This window comes from Maniola jurtina, chromosome 3, assembly GCF_905333055.1.
Source record: "Maniola jurtina chromosome 3, ilManJurt1.1, whole genome shotgun sequence".
In the NCBI taxonomy this organism is placed as follows: domain Eukaryota; kingdom Metazoa; phylum Arthropoda; class Insecta; order Lepidoptera; family Nymphalidae; genus Maniola; species Maniola jurtina.
In genome coordinates, this window is record NC_060031.1 from 12,927,807 (window position 1) to 12,952,670 (window position 24,864).

The 24,864-nt window shown below is 36.8% G+C and overlaps 1 protein-coding gene across 1 annotated transcript; it reads left to right on the forward strand.

Moving 5' to 3' along the window:
• The first annotated feature begins 2,269 nt into the window (after positions 1–2,269).
• On the forward strand, positions 2,270–23,769 carry LOC123881099 (sodium-dependent dopamine transporter). Its single transcript, XM_045929669.1, has 12 exons — positions 2,270–2,353; positions 6,091–6,264; positions 14,204–14,338; positions 16,383–16,537; positions 17,029–17,144; positions 17,920–18,058; positions 18,491–18,625; positions 18,705–18,808; positions 19,315–19,552; positions 20,354–20,582; positions 22,805–23,073; positions 23,262–23,769. Exons 2-12 carry the CDS (start codon positions 6,120–6,122, stop codon positions 23,454–23,456), a joined length of 1,860 nt encoding a protein of 619 aa, XP_045785625.1. The 5' UTR covers positions 2,270–2,353; positions 6,091–6,119; the 3' UTR covers positions 23,457–23,769.
• The last annotated feature ends 1,095 nt before the right edge of the window (positions 23,770–24,864 follow it).

The following is a 24,864-nucleotide window of genomic DNA, read 5'->3' on the forward strand; positions in this document are numbered from 1 at the left end:
TACGGAACCCTTCGTGTGCGAATCCGACTCGCACTTGAGCGACTTTTTAGCGAACAAAGGAGCAGGCAAGTCATCATATCGTCGTCTTAGAGTGAAAACCTCGGGAATGCATTTTTGCTCAAATTTATTTTATTGCGTTTCTAGGAAGAAAACCTCGCAACGCACATCCTGATCTGACTAATTTGTTCATTCGATACTCGTAACGCCATCTATGACATTAAATGAGAAACTCGTAAATACTCGCTTCTAATTTTACAGCACGCAGTTTTTTCTTCCTCCTGAAAAGTTACTTCTTTTACACTTACGAGGTTTTCACTCTAAGCCGTCGATATAGACCGTACCTATAGTGATTACACCGCATATTATATGAACACAATAAGTAGGTAGGTACCTACCTAATAGCCTAAACCTATGCAGCAGAACCAGATTTTTTGCTTTTTGTAAGTATTCAAGCACAAAGTAGGTAGGTAGATACCTCATCCACGATGAGTGGGCTATAGTGAGCTTATCAATACCCTCCTAAGCACACCACAGGCGTCTGGCTGTTAAGCTTGAGAGGCCTCTCTGGGTAAGCTGGAATAGTGCACAAACCACTACACATTGGGAAACTCCACTGTATAGATTGTAGACCGTAGGCACCTTAATTTTTTTTTCTTGCGATAAAGCTCCATTATTATCATGGTAGCTTTATTGCTACTATCATCTAGCCTATGGACTAATAAGTGATATTATTCTAGCAACTTCTACTTATTGGCTCTGTTCTGTCTTAATGGGTATAGGTTCTGATTATTTGGATTAGCGCGGGGGTTGTGCGAGTACAAGGGGCGTCCCTACCCCGATTGCCATGTCGAACTGTCGCAAACTATAGTTTTAGGTATAACAGTCAATGCTGAGAACAAAACTCAGTAAAACTTTGTGGCTGAAATTCCGTTATATTTAGGAGCCACGACGCTTTGTCTGTCTGTGACATCGTAAATACGAGAACCGATTATGCGGTTTTTTAACATTCACGCACGTCACCCGCGTTCGCCCGCAACGGGTTAGTGCGGTCGCTGCGCGGGTGTGCAGGGCCGTTCCCTTCCCGATTGCCATTTCAACCTGTCGCGTAATAAGTAGGTATACATTGATAAATATAAAGCAAAGTACACATGACATTTGCAGATGAAAATTCAATACAATTAACGCTAGGCGTGGCCGGCGCTAGGCGGGGCTTCGCGCGCACGCCCCGCGCCGACCTACTTCGTAATCACTTGCTCAAAGGACGCTTTTCCTTGAATATTATGTCAATTGCACTGTTTTAAGTGCCTGTATATCTAAGTACCTACATCTAAATACATACAAAAACAAAAGTTCTAACTCACTGATTGACTCATTAACGTCCAGCCCAAACCTTTTGGACGCAGTAATTTTTACGCAGAGGTTCCCTTTAATTAAGCAAGTAAAATGTAGGCAGAGAATACGCCGCGGTTTTTCGAAATTACCACGGGATAGGGAATAAATAGGAGTTATACAGAAAATATACGTATCTACCTACCTACAAAAATTCTGTATTAAAACTGTAAGATTAAGCTACTTACTTATTACAAAAAGTTTTCGAAATCACTTTCGTAAAATATGACGCTTTTCCAACAAGAAGTAGGTATAGTACAATATTTGAAAAATAACAACAAGAGGCTTTATATTATTAACTATTTTTAATCGACTTCAAAAAGGAGGAGGTTCTCAATTCGTAGGAATCTTTTTTTAGAAATTATTATTTCCACACCAGGATTCCTTATACCTATCGTCGAAATCACTTCATTCCGTAGGTATTTGCGCGGGCAAGCGTGTTTATATATTTGTGTGCTTGTGTGAACGTGTGTTTAAACTAAGCTAAACTAAGTGTTTCTGTTATTATTATTTTAATTTTAGCCTTTTTCCGCATCTGTGTAAGTACTTAAATTGGATTAACCATTTAAGTAGGTATATTTATCCAATGTTTATTTAGTTTTACCGGGATACTTTAGGATTTTTAGAGCTCTGTTGACTTCAGCAAAAAAGACCTGCCTGCATCTAGGTAAACTCTTATTTTTCACTAATAGGTACCTATCTATATGCCTGTTTTACAATACAATAGAAAATTAAAAGAGATCAGTCTTCAATAATTTATTTTCCGTTAGTGAAAAAGTATTTAGAATTATCGAATTTTCTAGAAAGATCCCAAGTCAGAACTGTTTCCGGACTAGGAGATTGGAGGCGTGACCCGCCCCCAGGGTCGGACACTCTCACAGAGGGTTGTGAAGATTCCTCTCACTTGGCTGCGGTCGCCGCGGCGCGCGGACATGGCGCGAGTCTTGCGCCCACCTAGCCGCACGTGAGTACCCTGCCTTATATTGTTTTAAACAAACATTCGGTTAGATTCTTTTAAAAGTACCAATATTTAATTCTGTTATTATTATTATTGATCATTTACTGTTTTTCATGATTGTCTTTTCATAAATTAGACTCAAAAAGCTTAGAATAAGCAACACATAGTTCTTTCAAAATCAATGTCAAAAATGATAAAAAATGTTTGAGAAACGTTCGATTTTCAAAAGCACCTATTTTTTATTTCAGTCACTTTATTAGGATTCCGTACCCAAAGGGTAAAAACGGAGCCATATTAATGTCACTCTGCTGTCTGTCTGTCCGCGTGTAACAGGTCTCTAGCTCGTAGACTAAATGAGTTACAAACCCGAAATTTTTTCGGTTTAGAACGTTGACCCAAAATCAAATATTGATTAGAAAAATTAAACCATTTTTCAGGGCGGCTCCCAAACTTGAAAAAGGAGCCGAATTTTTTTTTGTCTTACCCTAGCATGTGGGGTATCATTGTTTAGAGCTCATTGAGTAGAGTACCTATGTAGTGATATATTTAATACTTTCTTTTATCTTAAAAAATAAGGAAATGGGGGGCCGTCAATGTTGTCAGTTTTAGATCATTTTTGTTACTGGGGCTATCCCAAAAATTCGACTCGCTAAGAATATGAAATTTCGGTATATTATCTACCATATAGTGCGTTTAAACAACAAATACTGAAAACAACGATTTGTAAAATAGTTTTTAGACTGTACCAAAACAAACGAACATTTTTTGGGTATTTCTTTCACAGTTTATTGCGATGTTCTAGCTCGGATGTGAAATAAGCATTTCATACACCCAAAATATGAAGTTCATAATTATGTACGAAACCCGAAAAGAGCTAGCCCCGACTCTCACTTGACCGATTTTTGTATTTAGAGGTGATAACCGTTTAACTTGCAGATTTTGCTGATGCAGCGATGTCATTTTATGAAATCGTTAGCGTTGAAATCGCAGAGGAGGAAAATAATGAAATCTATTGTTTTTAAAATGTCATTTATTTCTTTATAATAAATACAAAAAAGTTATACCTACCTACAACAGTTATTTAAAGAATTTATTGCTAACATCATAGTACAATAATTGTCTTTAGGCTACCTCGCCTTTATAACATACATACAATAGTACAGACAATTAGATCCTAATTAATAAAGTTAATAATATTATTAGGATCCTAAGTAATATTACTTATCACTAAAACATAACAATATTATAATGTCCCTTATATTTGAAATTATAACACACAAAAATTAAGCTAAATTATAACAATATTCGGAGTAAACCATTATGCCTACTACGAAAACAATAGTTCTTCTACAAAGAAACGAGCCTGCGGCGTTTAGTTCTTCTGCAAAGTCTCAATGATATGGCTGGAAATTATAATTTTTATAACAAAATGTTCGCGCCTTACATTTCGTAGCACGTGCGTAGCATTAAGCGTAGCACCCTTAAAATGTAAAATATCTTTTTATTAACCCCCGACCCAAAAGAGGGGTGTTATAAGTTTGACGTGTGTATCTGTTTATCTGTGTGTCTGTGTATCTGTGTATCTGTCTGTGGCATCGTAGCGCCTAAACGAATGAACCGATTTTAATTTAGTTTTTTTTTTGTTTAAAAGGTGGCTTGATCGAGAGTGTTCTTAGCTATAATCCAAGAAAATCGGTTCAGCCGTTTGAAAGTTATCAGCTCTTTTCCAGTTACTGTAACCTTCACTTGTCGGGGGTGTTATAAATTTTTAATTTACACTTGTTTATTTGAAGAATATGTAACTATTTACCTAGGAATAAAAAGTGTAAGGGAGAGGTTCTCCATTCTGTTAAACATGCTGTGAATTGAATGAAACGCTAGTAGACAGACAGATTGACAAACACACTTTCGCATTTATTATTATAAATCTGGATATAATTCTTGTCTCTATATGAAGTAGGTAATTGATATGTTTACCTATTGATATGTATCTATACCTAAACACCGAATCACCTCGGTAAATGATGTAGTTAGCTACGCAATTTATGAAGCCGAGCACAGCTGCCAATTTCGATGTGAGATTATTGCAATCCAATTTAGGCTCGGACTTGGCGTGCTGTTGTGATGACATAGTGTTTTTCGCGGGGAATACCGTGCTCCGTGACAGCTACTCTACCATGGGATCGAGTTAGACTAGGGTTCACAGTATAACGAAACGCAGCTACAAAATAAAGTCGCCTTTATTTACCTATAAGTCGTTGCATCAAGGATATTATGACACCAGATCGAAATACATACAGCCACGATCAGGTAGACAAATAAAAAATTGTAAAAAATAATTATACCTAACTCGGCGTTATAGCGACTCATCCCAATTTCACTAATTAGTATTTAGATATTGTGAATTATTTTTTAAAGAAACCAAAGGCTTATTTGTTACTTTTTGACCTCTCTGATGCTATAAAATACGAATCCATACCTATACTTTTTGCAGAAGATACTACCTCTTTAAATAAAAATATACAACAGCCGTATGAAAATCCATACAGTTGAATCTGAGATTAAGACGAACTGACAGACGGAGGGCAAAACAAAACAAAGAAACAAAATAAAATTATAATGAGCAATGAATAGTGATGGCGATTCTGCATGTCATGTATGGAAAAATAGAAACCTGAATAAATTCAGATTTTTAATTCACTCCTCGCGCACAGACAAAAATAGTGACAACCCTACAAACACCGGACAGCCTGGTCAGCCAAGGGCTGTTCAGTGCGAGCGCGGGATAACATTTGTCACTTCATCCGCCATGTTGGTAATTGAGTGGCCTTCAAACCGGGATTATTTCTGCTCTGTTAATTAAGCCCGGTTAAAGGTCGAGTGGAAATGTAATCACTGTGCTGTTTTGTATAGCATTTAATTAATTTTGGGGTACTTCTCGACAATATGGTCATCACCTTTTCTTAAAAGGGACAAAACATTAGATTAAGGCCGTAGGACTGACTGGACATATGTTTTTACAAACCCAAACGCCGAATTCTTTCTGCATCTTCTTACTAGGAAGATCATTCCCTATCCGTCGTACTATACTCTTTTTAAAAGCTCATTTGAATAAAAAAACGCAAACTTTTACGATTCCTTGCGTACTTATATAATATTAAACAGGTGAGGGAGGAACTATGTCGGATAGTTTATAAACAATCTGTTGAGCCCTTTTCAAATGAGTATTTAATAAGCAGCAATAGATAAGCAAACTTGCGCAGGTTCCAGAATGTGATGTAGGTACCTACTTATGTAGGCATCGTTAGGCAAGCGAGCTCTACCTTAGGCTGCATCAGTACCTATTTGCTAGCAGGTCTGATTGCAGCCAAGCACTAATCTATAATTTTAAAAAAACCTAGCTAATTTTGTAATCTTGGATTGACTAGTACGTACCCCGAAGCTGTGATAGCATAGTGGCTATAAGACGTCGGCCATCGTCGGTCTGGGTCTTGATCGCGAGCACATACTTCTAACTTTTCGAAGTTATGAAGAAAAATATCATGAGGAAACCTCCATACCTGAGAGTTCTCCAAAATGTTCTCAAAGTGTGTAAAGTCTACCAATCTGCACCTGCCCAGCGTGGCTAAAGATTCTTATTCTGAGAGGAGACCCGTGCTTAGTAGTGAGCCAACAATGGATTGATTATGACGATGATAGAGTACTGTTTCGTCACCGATTAATTCAGGGTTTATTTGGTTTAGTTTGTGGCGGCAACCGGACAAGTACTAGGATGTCGCTGAAGACCCCGACGCCGGGCGTCGGCGAGCGCGAGACATGGGGGAAGAAGGTGGACTTCCTGCTCTCCGTCATCGGCTTTGCCGTCGACCTGGCTAACGTGTGGCGCTTCCCCTATCTGTGCTACAAAAATGGAGGGGGTAAGTTGACCATACCCCACTAATCACACTTCACACTAATATTATAAAGGGGAAAGTTTGTGTGTATGTGTATGGGTATGTTTGTTACTCGTTCACGCAAAAACCACTTGGCTGATTTAGCTGAAAGGAATGGGAATAGATTATACGCTGGATTAACACATAAGAGACTTATTATACCGGAAAATCAATGAATTCCAACGGGATTTTTAAAAATATATGTATATCCAAGGTGCATTTTTTTAGACCGCAATCTTTTAGAGTAATATGCATTTTACTTAAATGGTCGCTAAGCATATTTCACCGTTTCTAGATAGGTCTTTATCTACTCCATTTACCATAAAATCTTAATGAAACGGATTGAAAAACTTCAAATAGTCAAATAATTTGACAAAAGATCTCTAATATTCTTTTTACGAGTACATAGGTAAGTATATTATTAAATTTTCACTAAGCTTGTCCGGATATCAGATATGTAACAATGATCAGGTGTGTAACAAATCTCTTCAGACTAAATTCACTTATCCCAGCATTATTACGTTATCCCGACTAAGTCAGTGTGTAAGAGGAGGTGCGGCGAGGTGATGAAACGCCGCCGTGAATGCTTAAGTGCCTCTTGCCGCCTCTCGTCGCCTCTCGCCGCCTCTTGCCACCACTTATGACCTCTTGCGACCTCTAGCCGCGCTAATTGTCGACCTGTTTCCAACTTGAAAGACTATTCACAACCTGTAAACTATACTTACCTGCGTATTCGTCGTACCTAGCTATATTACCTACGCTCCGCATTAGAAGTTTGTAACTTTGCCTACTGTTGCAGTGCAAATGCATGCAAAAAAGGAAACAAACTATGCAAACCTAATAGTCATAGCAATTACAAACGAAATAAAAATGATCATATTTTGCTCTTTTTAAAACACTCTGTGAAGTAATGATTCATATGTCATTGACTTCAAAGAGGGCTATCCGCAAAAAATGGGCAAAAATCAATTTTACAATTATGCTAATTATGCAGTGGATGACCACAGTCTGATGATATTAACATTTATTTTTTTAGGATCTCATTTCACCATTTCTTACCATTATTATAAATATTATTATTTTTGTGTTACCAAAATATTTCCGTTTGGGAGGTAGGTACGTACTTAGATGTTAGTTATTTTGATAAAAAATGTAATAATATATACATTATTTTTAATATAATTTAGGTACTTGTACTAAGTTTCACACATTTATGATTATCAAAGCAGATCTGAAATTCCTACCTCATATCTCTAGACTATGCATCGTAAGCACTTACCATACGACTCGGCATTCCCACAGTGCATGTCTAATTGCACCCTCACCTAGTGTAGGCTGTAGGGCTCTCGAACCTAACTGCCGATGACCGCCTTTAGACGGGCTTACTCGTAAATGCTAATTGAATTGTGAGGTTGCAGATCGCGTGAAGTTACAGTACTTAAGTTCTGAATTTTCTTCTTTCATTTTCATCATAGAGTGTCTTAAGAGTTCAAAAAACATAGGAACACAGTGTTTTCGAATAAAAACTTGTGTATAAAGTAATGTACCGATTTTAAAATATATATTTAACACTTGAATGATTTTTAACACTTGAAAACCAACCGCCGAGTTTCTTGCTGGTTCTTCTCGGTAGGAACGGCATTCCGAACAGGTGGTAGATTATTATTTTGACGATTGAAAAGCACTTGTAAAATGTTTATTTCAATAAAAATCTATTCTATATAACTAGCTTATAATCGCTAATCGTATCACTAATAGCCATATTATAAAATCACTAGGCATATTGTAAGATGTTAAGTGTTTGTTGGTTTGTCCTTCAGTCAAGTTTTAATGGAGCGTCGGATCGACGTAATTTTTGACGTGACAACGTCTTATAATTCGATAGAGCCGGTTGCACGCACGAAAAAACATGACTCATGCGGCGTTACCTCGCTCTGAGGCGTTCCATGTAAGGCTTGAAGTGCAAGCGAGAGCGCGGAACGAGCGACAAAGAAGCACAATCGGCCTTTGTTGTCACGTTCAACTATCGTCAGTAAACCGACTTTACACTGGAGAGTGACACATTATGCTACTTTTTATCCCGAAAAATAAAAGAGTTTCCACGGGAATTTTAAAAGCCTAAATTCACGCAGACGAAGTCGCGGGCATCAGCTAGTGTTATATAAAGTAAGCAGAACTAAATAAGTGGCTGTTATACGCAGACGGAAATGGGCAACCGAACTGGCGTTCGCAACGCGTTGGATGTCTAACTAGTCCGGAACTCGCCGGAAACCGACCGAATGAGCTTTTCTTCTTTGATCTTCCTATTGTGACATCAACATAATCTACTGTCCTATTTTATTTATCTTTATTTATAGGTAGTTTTATGCATAGATATGAAAAAAAGAATAGAAGAAAATAAGAAACAGAAGCCACGAGTTTGCACAAACCTGGCAAAAAAACTTAAAACGCAGTTAGAAGTCATATTAACGAAGTTATTATTTACTAAATAGTAATAAGTGTCAGTCCATGGTCTTATTGTGAATAGTTTCGACTAACATCTTAAGAAACTATAGCTTAGCTGTTGGATCAAGGGTAACAATATACAGAAGGCAGTGGTTCACGAGACGGCACGCATTGTGAAGAGATTCCGCACTCTGGAACCCTGACTACTGGCAGCTTGGGTCCTGCCCATCCCGCTGCTAGTTAGACCTATTTTACCATATTTTTGGTTAATATTTTTTCCGTCACTTTAGTTTTCTATTGTTTCTGTTATTTTATCATTCCTCTTTATTCCCTATTCCGCGGGAATTTTGAAAAATTCGGCCTTATTCCTTGTTTACATTATAAAGAGAACTTTTGTGGATACTTAACCAATTACAGCTTTCTAGGTCCATTTGTTTGGACTGGGCGTAGATCAGTCAGTCAGTGACTTAGGACTTTTCTTTTCGACTGAATTGAACAATTTATAAACTACCTACAATAGTCAAATACTTCGCAAGAATCAAAGTTCCTCCAACATTAATTACATCCTTCTCTTTGTACAACTTAACTCTTTGCCCTTTGGCGTCCAAGAGTCGGTAATTGACAATCAAAACCCGCCCTTTACGCGACGTCGCGAGAAACTTCGTTAGCTACTCGACGTGCAGGAAAATTAGTAACACAATAATAGGGGTAATAAGGTAATGGAGGGGGAAGGTCATCTGCAGCCTTCGCCCTTCTGTAGCCGATAGGACCCCCTCTTGATCTGATTAAATATCAATTCTGCGTAGCAATGTTATCGTTTGAAGTCCCGTCAAAGGGTCACCGGCGGAAATTTGTTTAAGCGCTAGAACGCGTTTATGAGCTGGCCGGCTAGAGCTGAGTTAATTCAATTTTAGATAGTTATTACTGGACGCTTTGATGGTGTGATGTCGTTGGTTAGTTGAGGCCAATTTACGGTGGAAGTTAAAACCGACTTCTGAGAAGGAGGTTCTCTATAGCGCGTGGATTCTTACAATAAACTAAAGAAACTAAGTATTGAAGAAGATGCGTGTCGTTCGCACATAGTATTCGCACAACTTCGAGATTATACTTAGCTATGTAGAAACAAAATTTTTTTTTTACTTTGTAGTGGCTTTTGAAGTCTTTTGCATTGATCAAATCTCTGGTCTAAATTTTGTAGCTAGCTCAACTACTAAAAAAGTAGTAAAAGGGGGAAAAGAAAGGTTAGAAAATTCCAACACATCTATTTATAATAAGCACAAAAATTATATTATTAAGTACCTACTACCAGTAGTCATTCTATAGTATATCCTAGTGATACACAAAATTACGAGACAGTACAACAGAAAAAGTAGGTATTATTTCTTTCTCGTAGCAACGAAAAATTGTCGTTGGCATGTACCTAATCAGTCGATCATAATCTTCATAAAAGCAAGCTGTCACCCCGCAGTGACCCGTTGTTACGTATATGCAATCTGTAACAAGTAATTTGGTCCCGTAATTGATTGTGGAGCACTTCATCATAGCGGCGTGCTTCGACCCCGTCATCCGTCACGGCATGTCACGGCAACGTCACGTCACGGCTCAGTCACGGACCACGGTGACGCTTTGAGTGCGTAATGGAGGAAAATTGATTAACGCTTTATGAGTGAGCCCTGCTGTTGACATCCTTTGCCTCGATATCTATCACATAACATTGTTACAAAGGCTAGATTACAACATGGGGTTATTCAAGGGGCGGCCCAACAAATTCCTGAAAGGTCTGCAACGCATCGGCGATTCCTCTGGTGCTGCAAATGTTCATGGGCGGCGGTAATCACTTAACATCAGGTGACCCGCCTGCTCGTTCGCTCGCTATTTTTTTTATAAAAAAGAACTGTCAAGTAAATACGCACTAACTTTACGAAATGACCAAGATTTTAGTTAATTTTTAATTTAGTCCATGTAGCAAATTATTTAGAAACATCGGTTATACCTCAATTCCTATGTTTTTTTCAATATGAAATATTGGTTTCATTCAATATGAAATATTGGAGGGTGGGACGGATTTATTTTATCGCTGGACGCAACAGGTCGCGGGATCAAAGCATCTTAGTACGTTCCTTAAGTCGTAGGTATAATAAAGAGTAGTCTCGCTGTTCAACTTTTAAACCAGGACAAAGATTTCTGAGCCCTGGGTGTAACTTCTCAAGTTAAGGTTAACCGAATGTACTTATATCTGTGATTTGGTATGGACGGGAATGACGGTAAAAATGACAGATTTGCGCACGGTTAACATTACTTTGAAAAATTGCACTAAATCCACTAAAAAATATTTTTTTTTTATAAGATTTCTACCGTAGGCGTAATGCAGGGACTCATAATAATTAATGATCGTCGTCATTACCAACCGATAGACGTCCACTGTTGGACATAGGTCCCTTGTAAGAACTTCCATACGCTACAGGCAGCAGCCTGAATCCAGCGGCGGTTCCCTGCGACTCGTTTTTTTTTTTTTTTTTGTAAATTTATTAGACTAGCGCTTGGCTACAATCAGACCTGCTAGCAAGTGATGATGCAGCCTAAGGTGGAGCACGCATGCCTAGAAGATGCCTATTCACTCTTGGCTTGAAGGTACCCATATTAAAAGTTAAGGGGAAAACTGATGCCGGCATTCAATATCCTAGCGGTTCAGGGTTAGAAACGAGGAAGCAAATCGCTGCATACGTGCCCGAGGATGTCGTTTCATGTTGTCTGCCCATCTACCTAGTGGGGGGTCTTCCGATTTGGCGCTTTCTGGTGCGAGGTCAGCATTCTAGCACCTTGGAACTCCAACGTCTATACTCTGGTTCTCCTAAGAAACTCCTCATTTCTGATTTGATCACATAGAAAAACTTCCGGAGAACTTGTAACCGACATTTTTTCTTTGCTTTCTAATTTCTAAAAGTCAAAAGCATACCTAAGGTTTGATTTTTACGTTTCAAAATTTTTACAACTTGCAGTTTCGTTTTCAATTTTTCAATTGAAATCTAGACTTGGGATAATAAAATCGTCGTGGGCCATTCCCGACGGGGCGCGGATGATTGGATATAGGTATTACGAGATTTCCAACGGAACAGTCTAAGCATTAAATCATTCGTGGGGTCTTAGGCTGATCGGAAGTCGGAAATGTGTTTATTATACCACGATTGAATCGAAATGGTTGAAGATAACTTTATACCTTCCTACCTATATCCGTTTGGCCTATTTCGTATCGCCGTGATTATTTAATTTAGTTGTACACTCTTAAAAGTGTCCAGCAATGATAATTGCGATATGACGTCCGTATTCCATATCATCACTCCGGTACCATTCCAGTGTATATGACCAATATAGGTCATAGACACTGGAATGGTGAAAGGTAAGTACCCCGTACAGACCTACCTAATATTCAGTGCAATCGTCATCATTCTTGGTTGGTTACCGAAGTAAGCCAAAACGAACTTTTATGGACTGTTAATTTATACTTATATTGAGTTCCGAACTGGAATATGCCACCTACCTATAGCGAATTTCATTTTTTTTAAGGTTTCAATATTATGAGGTAATAGAACAACTTACAAAAAAACAAAGAAATTAAACAAAAATAAAGAATTTAAAAAAAAACATGAAAATTAGAGAAATATATGAAAGTAAGCATTAATAAAATACAAAGTTTCTTAATAATTTTTAAATAAGTAGATATCAAAAAATAAACACACTATCCACACCATATCCACACTATCAAAAATTATAAAAATAAAGTACAGAGTTCTTTTTGAAATAGAAAATTAAAAAAAAAACGAGGTTTTAAGAAATAAAATCGGCATCGGTTCTAAAGTAATGCAGTAGACATATACATATACGCATTAGGTATGTAGGTACCTACTTTCAATCACTGATGAGCAACATAAATGTTCGTAGTAAATTGGTGCTGATAGGGTCATTACGTGTTCAACTACCAACATATTAAGTCTTTAACGGAAGACCCCTATTTAGCAATTGTACTCAATTCCTAAGTAGTGAGTACTACGCATCCTCGAAGATAAACAGTTTTTACACCTTATGAAAAATAAATTTTATATTACATTTTTACACCTTGTGAAGATGAAATTTTTAACAACAAGTGTAAATTAAAAATTTATAACACCCCTGACAAGTGAAGGTTACAGTAACTAGAAAAGAGCTGATAACTTTCAAACGGCTGAACCGATTTTCTTGGATTATAGCTAAGAACACTCTCGATCAAGCCACCTTTCAAACAAAAATACAAACAAGAAAACCTATAGAGGGTTTTCTTGATAGACACGACGAATGGACGGACGGACGGACGGACAGACAGACAGACAACAAAGTGATCCTTTAAGGGTTCCGTTTTACCTTTTGAGGTACGGAACCCTGAAAACGCTTCATACTCGAGTAGATTGGATATCGACACTGGGCAAGAGCGCCAACGTTCACGGTTTCTGTGGTAGAACGGTAGAAAATTACTAAGAACTTGGAACTTTCTTTAAACACTCCTTTAAATTTTCGCAGTTACATTCCACTGTATTGTCTCGAGCTTCATAAAAGCTTGTTCTAAGTACAGACTTAAAAGGCCAATTACCGCACAATTTGCGTCGCCCTCCGCGCTCCGCCCTTTGTCGATATGAAATTATTGCCTTGAGAATTGAGATCTGCGATCTGAGATTGCTCCCCCGAATGAAATAGAGTGAAAAAATATCCTCACTTTAAGAGGATTAGCAGGTCAATTGAGACAAGATATTGAATTCTCTATGGCTTTGAGTATTAATTGTACTGGTATTACCTATAATAGCTTAAGAACTTTAGAATTGTGTACTTATCTATATATAAGTTATATTCTATTGTTTAACTAGATGATGCCCGCGACTTCATTTTTTTTAAATCACGTGCGAACTTTTTGATTTTTCGAGATAAAATACTTTTTATCTATATTTCCAGGACGGCCTATGTCCATCTCCAGGACCCATCCAAGGCTTTCTCTGTATCAAATTTCTTCAAAATCGGTTAAATGGATGGCCCGTGTAAAAGAAGTAGACCGACATTGAGAAAAATTAATTTTCTTTATTATTGAAGCTTCTTAATTTTCTTAAAGTTAGCTTTGTAAAGCACAACATGAGTAGACCATAGTTGGAAACCTTGAATGTACGTATATCTATCTACCATACCTACTTATTTAATAGATATGACACCAAACTGTAAATGGTGCCGTGTAACTGCAATAATAATTCTACAGCATTCTGGCCTGTGATTCTGGCATTCCGAATATGTGGGTTTTGAGCTATACCAGACACACGCTACCTGCACAGCTCCTTGAAGGTAGCAATGGAAAAGTTGGTGTCCAGTCTTAAAGCCCAGCATACATTAATGGCTGTTTAATTACTGGGCATACTCATATTGTTATATTTTGAGGGTTTCCAAAATTCTGATTTTTATCATGCAGGCGCCTTCCTGGTACCATACTGCATCATGTTGGTGGTGGGCGGAATCCCGCTCTTCTACATGGAGCTGGCGCTGGGGCAGTTCCATCGCAAGGGCGCCATCACTTGCTGGGGCAGGATCGTGCCTTTGCTTAAAGGTAAGGATTTTATTCAGCTAAATTATCAAGAAGTTTGTTGGTTTTTTAAATTCTTTGATATTAGAGAATCCTACTGATAGTTCAAACCATCTAATTGAAGAGGATTCGTCATTATCAATAAACCATTATCGATAAACCCATCGCTGGTTCACTACAGAGCACGGGTTCCTCTCAGAGTGAGAAGGGTTTTGGCCATAGTCTATCATGCTGTCCAAATGCAGATTGGCAGACTTCATTAACTTGAGTTTATTTTCTGTTTTCTATTCTACAATATATATCTAACTATATGAAATAGCGTATAAAGATCATACTGAATTTATGACCACTTAACTCCGTCACGTACCACGTAGAAGTCTTGCAAACGCTCAATGTCTGAAAAATCTTGAGTTATAGCACTTTTCTAAAGCCCCCTACCTAACCCTGGTGGTTGAATTAGTCTGTCTGTTCATGGATACAACTCAGGATTATGGGTTCAAATTCTGAGCATCAATAAAATAGTGACTAACGGATTTTTTTCTTTTTTTGTATATTTGGGATAATTAGGTCAGTAGGCATAATATTAAATTTTTATTCTCATAAAATACATGTTATGCCGCTACGGCGTAGCTACGTGATGGGTAATGCGTAGCAGCTACGCTATGTTGGTAAGTATCTTCAACAATCCAACCAGCCTTACAAAATGTCAAAGTATATTCCTTTGATGATTCGACAATATATGACCTTATTTGGTATAAGTATTTTTTTCTTTAATTTCATGCTTGCGTCTCTGATTTTTCTTTAACGATATCAATGTACCTACTATATAAGCAGTCTTTATACTACATACTTATTACCGCTTATAATCGTTATTTGATTATATATTATTTAGCTCAACGGTTAAGGAGCGGACTAAATTGCGAAAGGTCGACCGACGACGCGACGGTTCAAACAAGGAGTAGGTAACCTACCTACGAGTGTGCCGTTGCATTACTGCCGTACCTACTCCTAGCACAAGCTTTACGCTTAGTTGGAGGGAAAAGAGGAATTATTATTAATCATAATTTACATGGCTTCTTAAAAAATATTAGGACATTTTGAATTACATACCTACTCTCATTGATCATTCGACTTTTATTTCGATTTTGAAATCCATGCTCGCATCATTTACTTTTCGTTCAGTAAAAATCCTTTCAAGTCATCGCTGCTAGAATAAAATAAAGATCATATCATTCGCGGCGGTGTGCCTTCAAGGCTTGCACTTAACACCCATAATTGACACCATTTCTCGCTCCCCTAAGTGCTCCATACGCTTTGAAAGGACTGCAGATTTGCGAGGCCGGCTTATGGCCGGTGATTTCATTTCACTTGTCACGTCCCGCTAGAGTGGCTCCAACGATATGATTTTGAAGAATAAAATTGGTAATGGAGTGGAAAGGACGCTTTTTGAGGACATATTTTCTATAAGGGTTGGGCGTTGTACCTATTAGGTACGTAGGTATTATTTTATCACTTTATTTTTTTAACCGAGTTTGTAGAGGTCTCAATTCGATGCCTATGTTTTTATTGATTATTTTCTAATGGGTAGGTACTTACATACCTACGTAACTCTTAAGAAGTAAGAATTTCCCTATCTATAGCCTATACACAAGAAGTTAGTACAGGCCAACCAATCACAAACGAACCTATGTTTTCGGTACTACTCTATTAGAGAACCTATATTATCAAAAACATTCGAAATTCAATCGGAAAAAATAGTTCCGTTTGTGATTGGTTGGTGTCTCAAAACGTTAACACCCACTGAGTTTTTGTCTTTGTCATTTGTATGGGATTACGTAACAGAGAGAGCCCTATACTAATTTTTCTCCGTGGATAGAGTATTGTCTAGGTCCTAGACAATACTCTAATCCTAGACTCTAAGATGTCATTTCTATTGCATATGCGTTTTGAGGCTTGTAAGTTTACCAGTTTTGAAACTATTTTTGCAATTCTCAATACTTGTTCTTGGCGAATAAATACTCTACTTGTTTTGTTTTATATTTATTTTGTCTGTCCTATTTTTCCATAGGTATCGGTTACGCGGTGGTTTTGATAGCTTTTTATGTGGACTTCTATTACAACGTCATAATCGCGTGGGCTCTCCGGTTCTTCTTCGCTTCTTTCACCACCATGCTACCTTGGACGAACTGTAACAATGACTGGAATACGGAATCGTGCCAACCGGTAAGAATATTTTCATATTGCTGCAGAACTTACTGAATAGACAACTTAAGTGTAAAAAATGCTCTAATAAGTGGAATCCTAGATTTTTATAGCTTTAGCTTAGTTATTAAGTTTCATTAGTTTATTTTAGTGTAATACGAAAAGGACAGACATAGTTTGACATTTTTAATTCAATTCAGAGCTGTCAAACCTCGTACTTTAGCTGTCGCGAGCCTATTGTTTAAATTTGTAGCATGCAGTACACTGAAATTTAGAATTTAGATGTAAAATACACGTCCCGTCCTTTTTTAGCAATATTAAAAAGAAAAAGACGTAGATATTCTTTTAGTTTAGAGAAAGACAACAGAATCGGTGCCATTGATTACTCAAGAAGTTACCTAAGAGTCATATAGTCACAATGTGCTGACCCGACAATTTAGCTCTAAGTACAGAATTACATACCTACTATACATGTAGTAATACTTGGATAACGTAGTACAATATTTTTGTAGTTCGAAGCGAACTGGACATCGGTAAACGCGAACAAATCAACACGCCACAACTCCTCCGCGTCCAACACCCCCGCACAAACCACACAATTCACATCTGCCGCTTCTGAATACTTTAAGTAAGTCACACTTACCTCGTAGGTATATTATTTTATACAGTTTCATATTACTCACCTACCTGCCCATAAACTTAATACTTGACCTTAGTCTTTATTATTCCAAGTTCATTTAGTTTCTATTCTCTTTTTTTGCAAGATAAGACTTTAATCATGCCTAATATAAAGCAATGATGAAGTCTAGATTAGAGTGGCGTGCTAGATATATCTATCTATCTATACTAATACCTCTATTAGTAGGTATTCAAATTTATCTTACTTTATAATGTTTCTTCTGTTAGTAAAGCATTAAAAGTACGAATTATACGCAATTCATAGTTTGGGAACTAATCATTAAGTGTGTAACGGAAAAGCATCACGACCCTCAAAAATTAGGAGTAGGTAAGACGCAAATAGAGATAAAAAGAGTTTAGTTGACAAATAAGAACTTACTGAACCAAAGATTCGCTATTCGAACTAGCACGATTAATAATTTATTTATTATTGGCTAAAAAGTAAAGTTCAAGCTTGTTGCTTACGAAAACGCTTATGTCAGCGAAAATGGAAAATGTTATTCTATATAGTTATTCATGAAGCAGATGGTGTTCATAATAGTTATTGTTTTGGTTTGACAACAAAAATAAGTGCTGTTTTTGAGGCATCAGTAAGTTTGCAGTCCAGTCACCTTTTTATTAAGAAGAATCAACTATGTAAAAATATTTTCAAGTAAAGATTTACACTTTTCTTGACTTTTTTTTAGCTTTATTTGAGATATTCTAATTCGTAATGAAATTTTCAGCCGCGCAATTCTAGAACTTCACAGGAGCGAAGGGCTACACGATTTGGGCTCCATCAAATGGGACATGGCACTATGTCTATTTATGGTCTATGTCATCTGTTATTTTTCGCTGTGGAAGGGCATTAGCACATCTGGCAAAGTACGTATTCACTAAAATATGGAAAGTTTGATAGTTTATCGACATTCGTTTGGATAATTAATCAGGGTGAGATACATACACGTATCAGAAAATTAACGTTAATTATTTTCTTTTGCTCCTAGTAAATGAATTCTTCTTTCAATACACCAGAAAAATATATATAATAAAAAAGGTATTCGAATCCTTCATAACCCTTTTGTGATGATTCATAATAATATATGACAAATGTCTGTCTGTTACCTTTTCACCGCTCATCTTCATAATTTTAACGTTTGCATCCCGGAAACATAAGTTAGTTTTATCCCGAAAATTAAAATAGTACCCACGGAATTTTTAAAACCTAATACAAATAGTACCTATCTATGCAGATTTTAAAATGCTACTTTTTTGATTCAGTTGGTAGTTAATTTTGACCGCCTATTTTCTTTCTAGGTCGTTTGGTTCACAGCTCTGTTCCCTTACGCAGTTCTGCTGATACTTTTGGTGCGAGGGATCACTTTACCAGGCTCTGCGACTGGCATTGCTTACTATTTGAGTCCTAATTTTGAAGCTATAACTCAACCGCAGGTATTTATTGAAAACGATGAGAATATTAAAGTTAAAGAAACAATAGTGGACTGTATTTACAAGAATTTTCCTTTTCAAGGTATGGGTCGATGCAGCAACGCAAGTCTTTTTTTCGTTGGGTCCAGGATTTGGTGTTCTTTTGGCTTATGCTTCGTATAATAAATACCACAACAACGTTTACAAGTAAGTATGTATCTTTAAAAAATAAAAATAAAAAAGTAAACTAACGTGAGACAACCGGATCCGTCACATTGGTTTTTATTTCAATATACAACTTAAATTCTTTGCTCGCGAGTTTATTTTGATACATTTTTAGGGTTCCGTACCCGAAAGGTGCCAACGAGTCCATATAAGCCTCCACTGTCCGTTCGTCCGTCCGTCACTCCGTTGGTAAATCCGTCCGTCGGTCTGTATCTCATGAACGGTAATCGGTAGAGACTTAGAGAGTTGAAATTTTCACTGAATGTGTAATTTCTATTGATAACAAATAATAAAAAATTTAAAATATCTGTCACGAAAATTTGTGTTTTTTCTCGTACGGAACCCTTCGTGTGCGAGTCCGACTCGCACTTGACCGATATTTTCATACTTTGAATTTTTACCAGTTCAGTGCATAAGAGTTTTTTCCATTTAAATACCTACCTACCTACTTACTTTCTATTTAATTGGTTTACCTACGACTTTTTCAGAGATGCACTTCTAACCAGCGTCATAAACTCCTGCACGTCCTTCATAGCTGGTTTCGTCATCTTCAGTGTCCTCGGCTACATGGCCCACGCGTCCGGCAGAGACGTTCAAGACGTGGCCACGGAAGGCCCAGGGCTGGTGTTCATAGTGTACCCGGCTGCGATCGCTACCATGCCGGGATCCACCTTCTGGGCGTTGATATTCTTTATGATGTTATTGACCTTGGGCTTGGATAGTTCTGTAAGTCCGTAGTTATATTGTTGCATGCATAGGAGTAATACTACCATGGTTGCGTGGTAATTAGGTTTTTAATTTATGACTAGTGCTTAGCTGCAATCAGACCTGCTGTTTTTAACCCCCGACCCAACAAGAGGGGTGTTATAAGTTTGACGTGTGTATCTGTGTGTCTGTGTATCTGTCTGTGGTACCGTAGCGCCTAAACTAATGAACCGATTTTAATTATTTTTTTTTTGTTTGAAAGGTGGCTTGATCGAGAGTGTTCTTAGCTATAATCCAAGAAAATCGGTTCAGCCGTTTGAAAGTTATCAGCTCTTTTCTAGTTACTGTAACCTTCACTTGTCGGGGGTGTTATAAATTTTTAATTTACACTTGTTAAGTGATAGGATAGGTAAGTAGTTTGCGCAAAGCACTGGCTGCAATTGGGAACATGACAATCGTTATGACATGGAATATAACTACGACTGTGCTGAGCAATCTTTAGCACCATGTAAGATATTGATCGAAAGTTTCGAATTTTGGCAGTATTGAATTTTGACATTGTTGGGTTTTGACAGTTTTCGATTTAAAAAAAATCGAATTTACTTCGAAGTTAACGAATAAAGTACTGCTTTTCAACAATCACAACTTGTGATGTTTAATTTTGCTCGGGCGTCAAATCCTGTCATTTCGGATCAACTTTTATCACAATAATCAAATTAATATGTCCATGATTTGATTTCTAATTTTCTCTAGAGCAACAAAAATGTACCAAGCAAAATTATGCTATTTACTTTTTTTTTGTGTTTTTTCTTTCCCTTCTAGTTTGGCGGGTCAGAGGCAATAATAACGGCACTGAGCGACGAATACCCCCCGATCGGTCGCCATAGAGAAGTGTTTGTGGCGTGTCTATTCACTCTGTACTTCATAGTTGGATTGACTTCATGTACTACTGGCGGGTTTTACTTCTTCCAACTTCTGGATCGATACGCGGCTGGTTACTCTATGTTGGTTGCTGTATTTTTCGAAGCTATTGCGGTTTCTTGGATCTATGGTAAGACGATAAAATATTTTTCATACGAGCTATTACTTTAGAGTAGGTATTCAAATTCAAATTCAAATTCAAAATGTTTTTATTCAATTAGACTTTTACAAGTTCTTTCGAATCGTCAAAAGCATCTACCACTGGTTCGGAATGCCTTTCCTACCGAGAAGAACCAGCAAGAAACTCGGCGGTTGCTCTTTTCAAAGATTTGATATACAATATTATGCCATGTATAAAAGCAATTGAAGTCCTGCGCATTGCTGGAGCGAATCGAAGTTCAAATCCACGCTTTTTTATCATTTACATAATCTTCGATAGTATAATATGCTTTTCTCAAGAGCATATTTTTAATAGATTTTTTGAACCTGTGTAAAGGCAAGTCCAAAATTGACTGAGGAATTTTGTTATAGAAGATTATACCCATTCCCACAAATGACTTTTGGACCTTCCTGAGACGGAGTGTAGGAGTCGCAAGCCTGTTACGGTGTCTAGTCAGCCTGTTGTGTAGATCGCCAACCTTCTTGTAACTAAGAATATTTTGTCTTACAAAAATTATGTTGTTGTAAATATATTGAGAGGCTACGGTAAGGATACCTATTTCCTTAAATTTTTCTCGAAGTGAATCGCGTGGTTTTAAGTTATAAATTGCGCGTATTGCCCTTTTTTGTAATACAAAAATTTTCCCAATATCTGCCGCTCTACCCCATATTAAGATTCCATAAGACATAATACTATGAAAATAAGCAAAATATACTATCTTTGCGGTCTCCACGTCAGTTAATTGTCGAATCTTTCTAACCGCGTAAGCAGCAGAGCTTAGTTTGCCAGCAAGAGTTGATATATGGGTGCCCCATTGCAGCTTCGCATCTAAGGTTATCCCCAAAAATGTAGTAGTCTCTTCTATTTTCAAAATATCATTATTTATCATTAAATTAATGTTACTTGTGTTCTTGGTATTGGGCAGTGCGAATTCAATACACTTAGTTTTTTTTGCATTTAAAAGTAGATTATTTACAGTAAACCAGTGAGTTACCTGAGATATGGCACCATTTATATCGTCAAAATTGTCCTTATTTCTATCGACTTTAAAAATCAAAGACGTATCGTCAGCAAATAGTACGATATCGCAAATATTTTGGACTACATATGGTAAATCGTTTATGTATACTAAGAACATGAAAGGACCTAGAATAGAGCCTTGAGGAACACCCATTAGTGAGGCTGATCCGGATGACTTCACATCATTCACACATACTGTTTGAATACGATCACTAAGATAGGACGCAATGAGACCAAGCGCAGTGTCTTTGATTCCATAGTGGCTCAATTTAACTAAAAGAGTCTCGTGCTCAACGCAATCAAATGCCTTGGATAAATCACAGAAAATACCAATGGCATTCTGTGACCCCTCCCACGCATTGAATATATGCTTTAACAGCATTGCGGCCGCGTCGGTTGTTGATCGACCTTTAGTGAAGCCATACTGTTCAGAATGGAGTAGCTTATTTAAATTGAAATGCTGAAGCAGTTGGTTGAGCATGATTTTCTCAAATATCTTGCTCAGTGTTGGCAAAATTGAAATTGGCCTGTAATTGTTTGGGTCACTTTTGCTACCCGATTTAAAAAGAGGTATCAATTTACTACATTTCATGAGATCTGGAAAAGCGCCTGTATCCACAGACTCATTAAAAATTAAGGCTAGATATGGCGCAATAATATCAATAATATTGTTAATTATTTTTACTGATATTCCCCACAGATCTCCGGTTTTTTTGCTTTGTAAAGATTTGAACACTTTAACAATGTCATATGGAGTAACGTATTCAAACCTAAACAACACACCGCATTCAGTGACATTGGCCCTGAGAAGATCATAGGCTTCTGTTGGTGAAGAGCTAAGGGAACTAGTAGTGATGACTGGAATGTTCTGGAAAAAATTCTCAAATGTATTTGCAATTTCAATATTGGAGTCAATAATACGGTTATTAATTTTTAGCTCCAATTTATTGTTATGCACTTTTTGTTTCCCAGTTTCCCAGTTTTAAGAGTAAGATTTACTGACAGATCTGGGATTCGGGCAATCTCAAATAATTAATTGAAACAGAAAATCTCCAGGATGCAACGGTACATTTCGTTGAGATTGATTCAGCTGTTAAGTTGTGGAAATGTAATAGGCACTTTCACATTTAAAATATTAGTGAGTATGGATAGATTGAGATCTTTTTGTACAGGTACTGAAAGATTCTGCGAAGACATTAAGGACATGATCGGTTTCCGACCTGGTCTATACTGGAGGATTTGCTGGCGTTTCGTGGCTCCTGCATTCCTCCTCTTCATCACTGCATACGGTCTACTGGATTATGAGCCGCTGCAGTATGAGGGCTACGTGTACCCGGTCTGGGCCAACGCTTTGGGCTGGACGATTGCTGGATCTAGCGTAATTTGTATTCCAACGGTTGCCATTTACAAGATTCTCACTACCAAAGGAACTTTCTTTGAGGTATGGGTGACACTTTCCTGTGCTGCTTTCAGCTCTTTTTGTTATGTTGATTTAACTACAGATTTTCCTTGCTTTTTTTCTTTGGTCTATTAGTTCTGGTTCTGCGTGAACTTCCATTTGGTTTGTAAAATCTATACGAAAAAAAAAAAAAAAAAAATTGAAGTATAATTAAGATTTCTTCATTCTAGCGTCTCCGTATCCTAACAACACCTTATGCTGACACAGAACACAGTTCAGTCCACAATGGAATGGTTGTATCAGAGAGTGGTGGTGTAAGGTTGACTTCCGCTGTGACGACGCCTAGTACCCCGCCCGCAAAAATCGCACCAACCGCACCCTCCGCACCAACCACACCACCGTACGGACAACCCGCGCTTGTGTGAGCGACGCTCTCTTTTGACGTCTACTATGTATAGACATGCACAGGACAATCGTTCAAATATTCTATCAACGGTAGACAAATAAATTATGATAGGGTTTCCCAGCGTCTTCAGAAGCATCTATGGTTTATGGTGTATGGATAGTAAATTTGAGGGCGAAATTAAATTGATTACCTTAGACCTCGGATTACATAAATAAGTAGTAGTTCTGCGTTTTTGGATCCTAAAAACATCTTGCATAGTTTGAACCTCTTTATAGAGAGAACTCGTCAAAGTGTTACCGATAATCCTAATCAAACTTTTACTTACATTTTAGAATCTATTCTAAGAATATCTTGTTTTTAATATTTTAATTCTTACTTTTATATTGTTGTAGTACCTATCCATAGCATTTTCTTTGATTTTGATAGTTGATGACTATTCAAGCTTCTTCTGTCAAGTCAACTTCAACTGTCAAGATCAATGCCATATTGATTTCGAACGATTAGGAAAATTATTTTTAGGCATAAGAGAACAAAGGAAAACCAGTATTAATACTTATCGTAATAATTCTGTAAAATATTTATATAACTAAATTACATACCTATATATTTTTCCGTTTATTTTCAAATAATAAAATTACTTAATAATATTCCAATATACATTACTTTGCTGTGCTTTTCAACATGCATTAATTTGCTTACCCCCTTAATAATTTATAAGTGGCTTAATATTATATATTTAAACCAGTTCATTAAACATAGGAGTCAATCTCTGCTGTTTAACTAAGCTTTAAAGCTTACTAGTTTGAACTCATATATATTACGGAAATGACCATATAATCTATGGACCTATTTACCTAAAATGTAGATGTATGTATTATAAAAAACATAGAGAGTAATATGATATAATCATTCACATAAGCATTAACCATTTTTTTAAATTAAAATGACAAAGTGCTATATCATAGTGCATTCTTGTAACTACTGTAAATACTTGTTAGGTAAATAAAAATATCAAAAAACATAAAATTATTATCTTCTTCAAATATTATACTTAAATACATATTATTCGTAATAAAATAGAATTTGTAATTAAATACATAAATTCGTAATATTATTCGTAATTCAAACTTTAAAATGCTTTCTCCTTTTAAGTATCTTATTATGTTATTAAAAAGCTTTATAAATTAGCTAATAGATAATTATATAAGTAAAATTCGTAGGTATCTATAATTTCTATCATAAAAATAAAGTAATTTTTTCAATAAATTCAATTGAAAACAACGAGTTTTGCATCAGTTCTCAGTTATATTTTTAATGTTATTTCATAAGTCTGTAAATCTGGTAACTCAGCGAACCGTCATGTTTAAATAGATGTAGTTATTTATACTTAATACTTGCATATACTTAATGACTTTGCATGCACGAGT

What these genes read in the sequence shown, in the direction of transcription:
- LOC123881099 (XM_045929669.1), top strand. Translation starts at nt 6,120, where the DNA reads ATGTCGCTGAAGACCCCGACGCCGGGCGTCGGCGAGCGCGAGACATGG. An exon ending in TACCACAACAACGTTTACAA is followed by an intron (nt 18,809 to 19,314) that starts GTAAGTATGTAT and finishes CGACTTTTTCAG; the next exon opens with AGATGCACTTCTAACCAGCG. An exon ending in CCAAAGGAACTTTCTTTGAG is followed by an intron (nt 23,074 to 23,261) that starts GTATGGGTGACA and finishes TCTTCATTCTAG; the next exon opens with CGTCTCCGTATCCTAACAAC.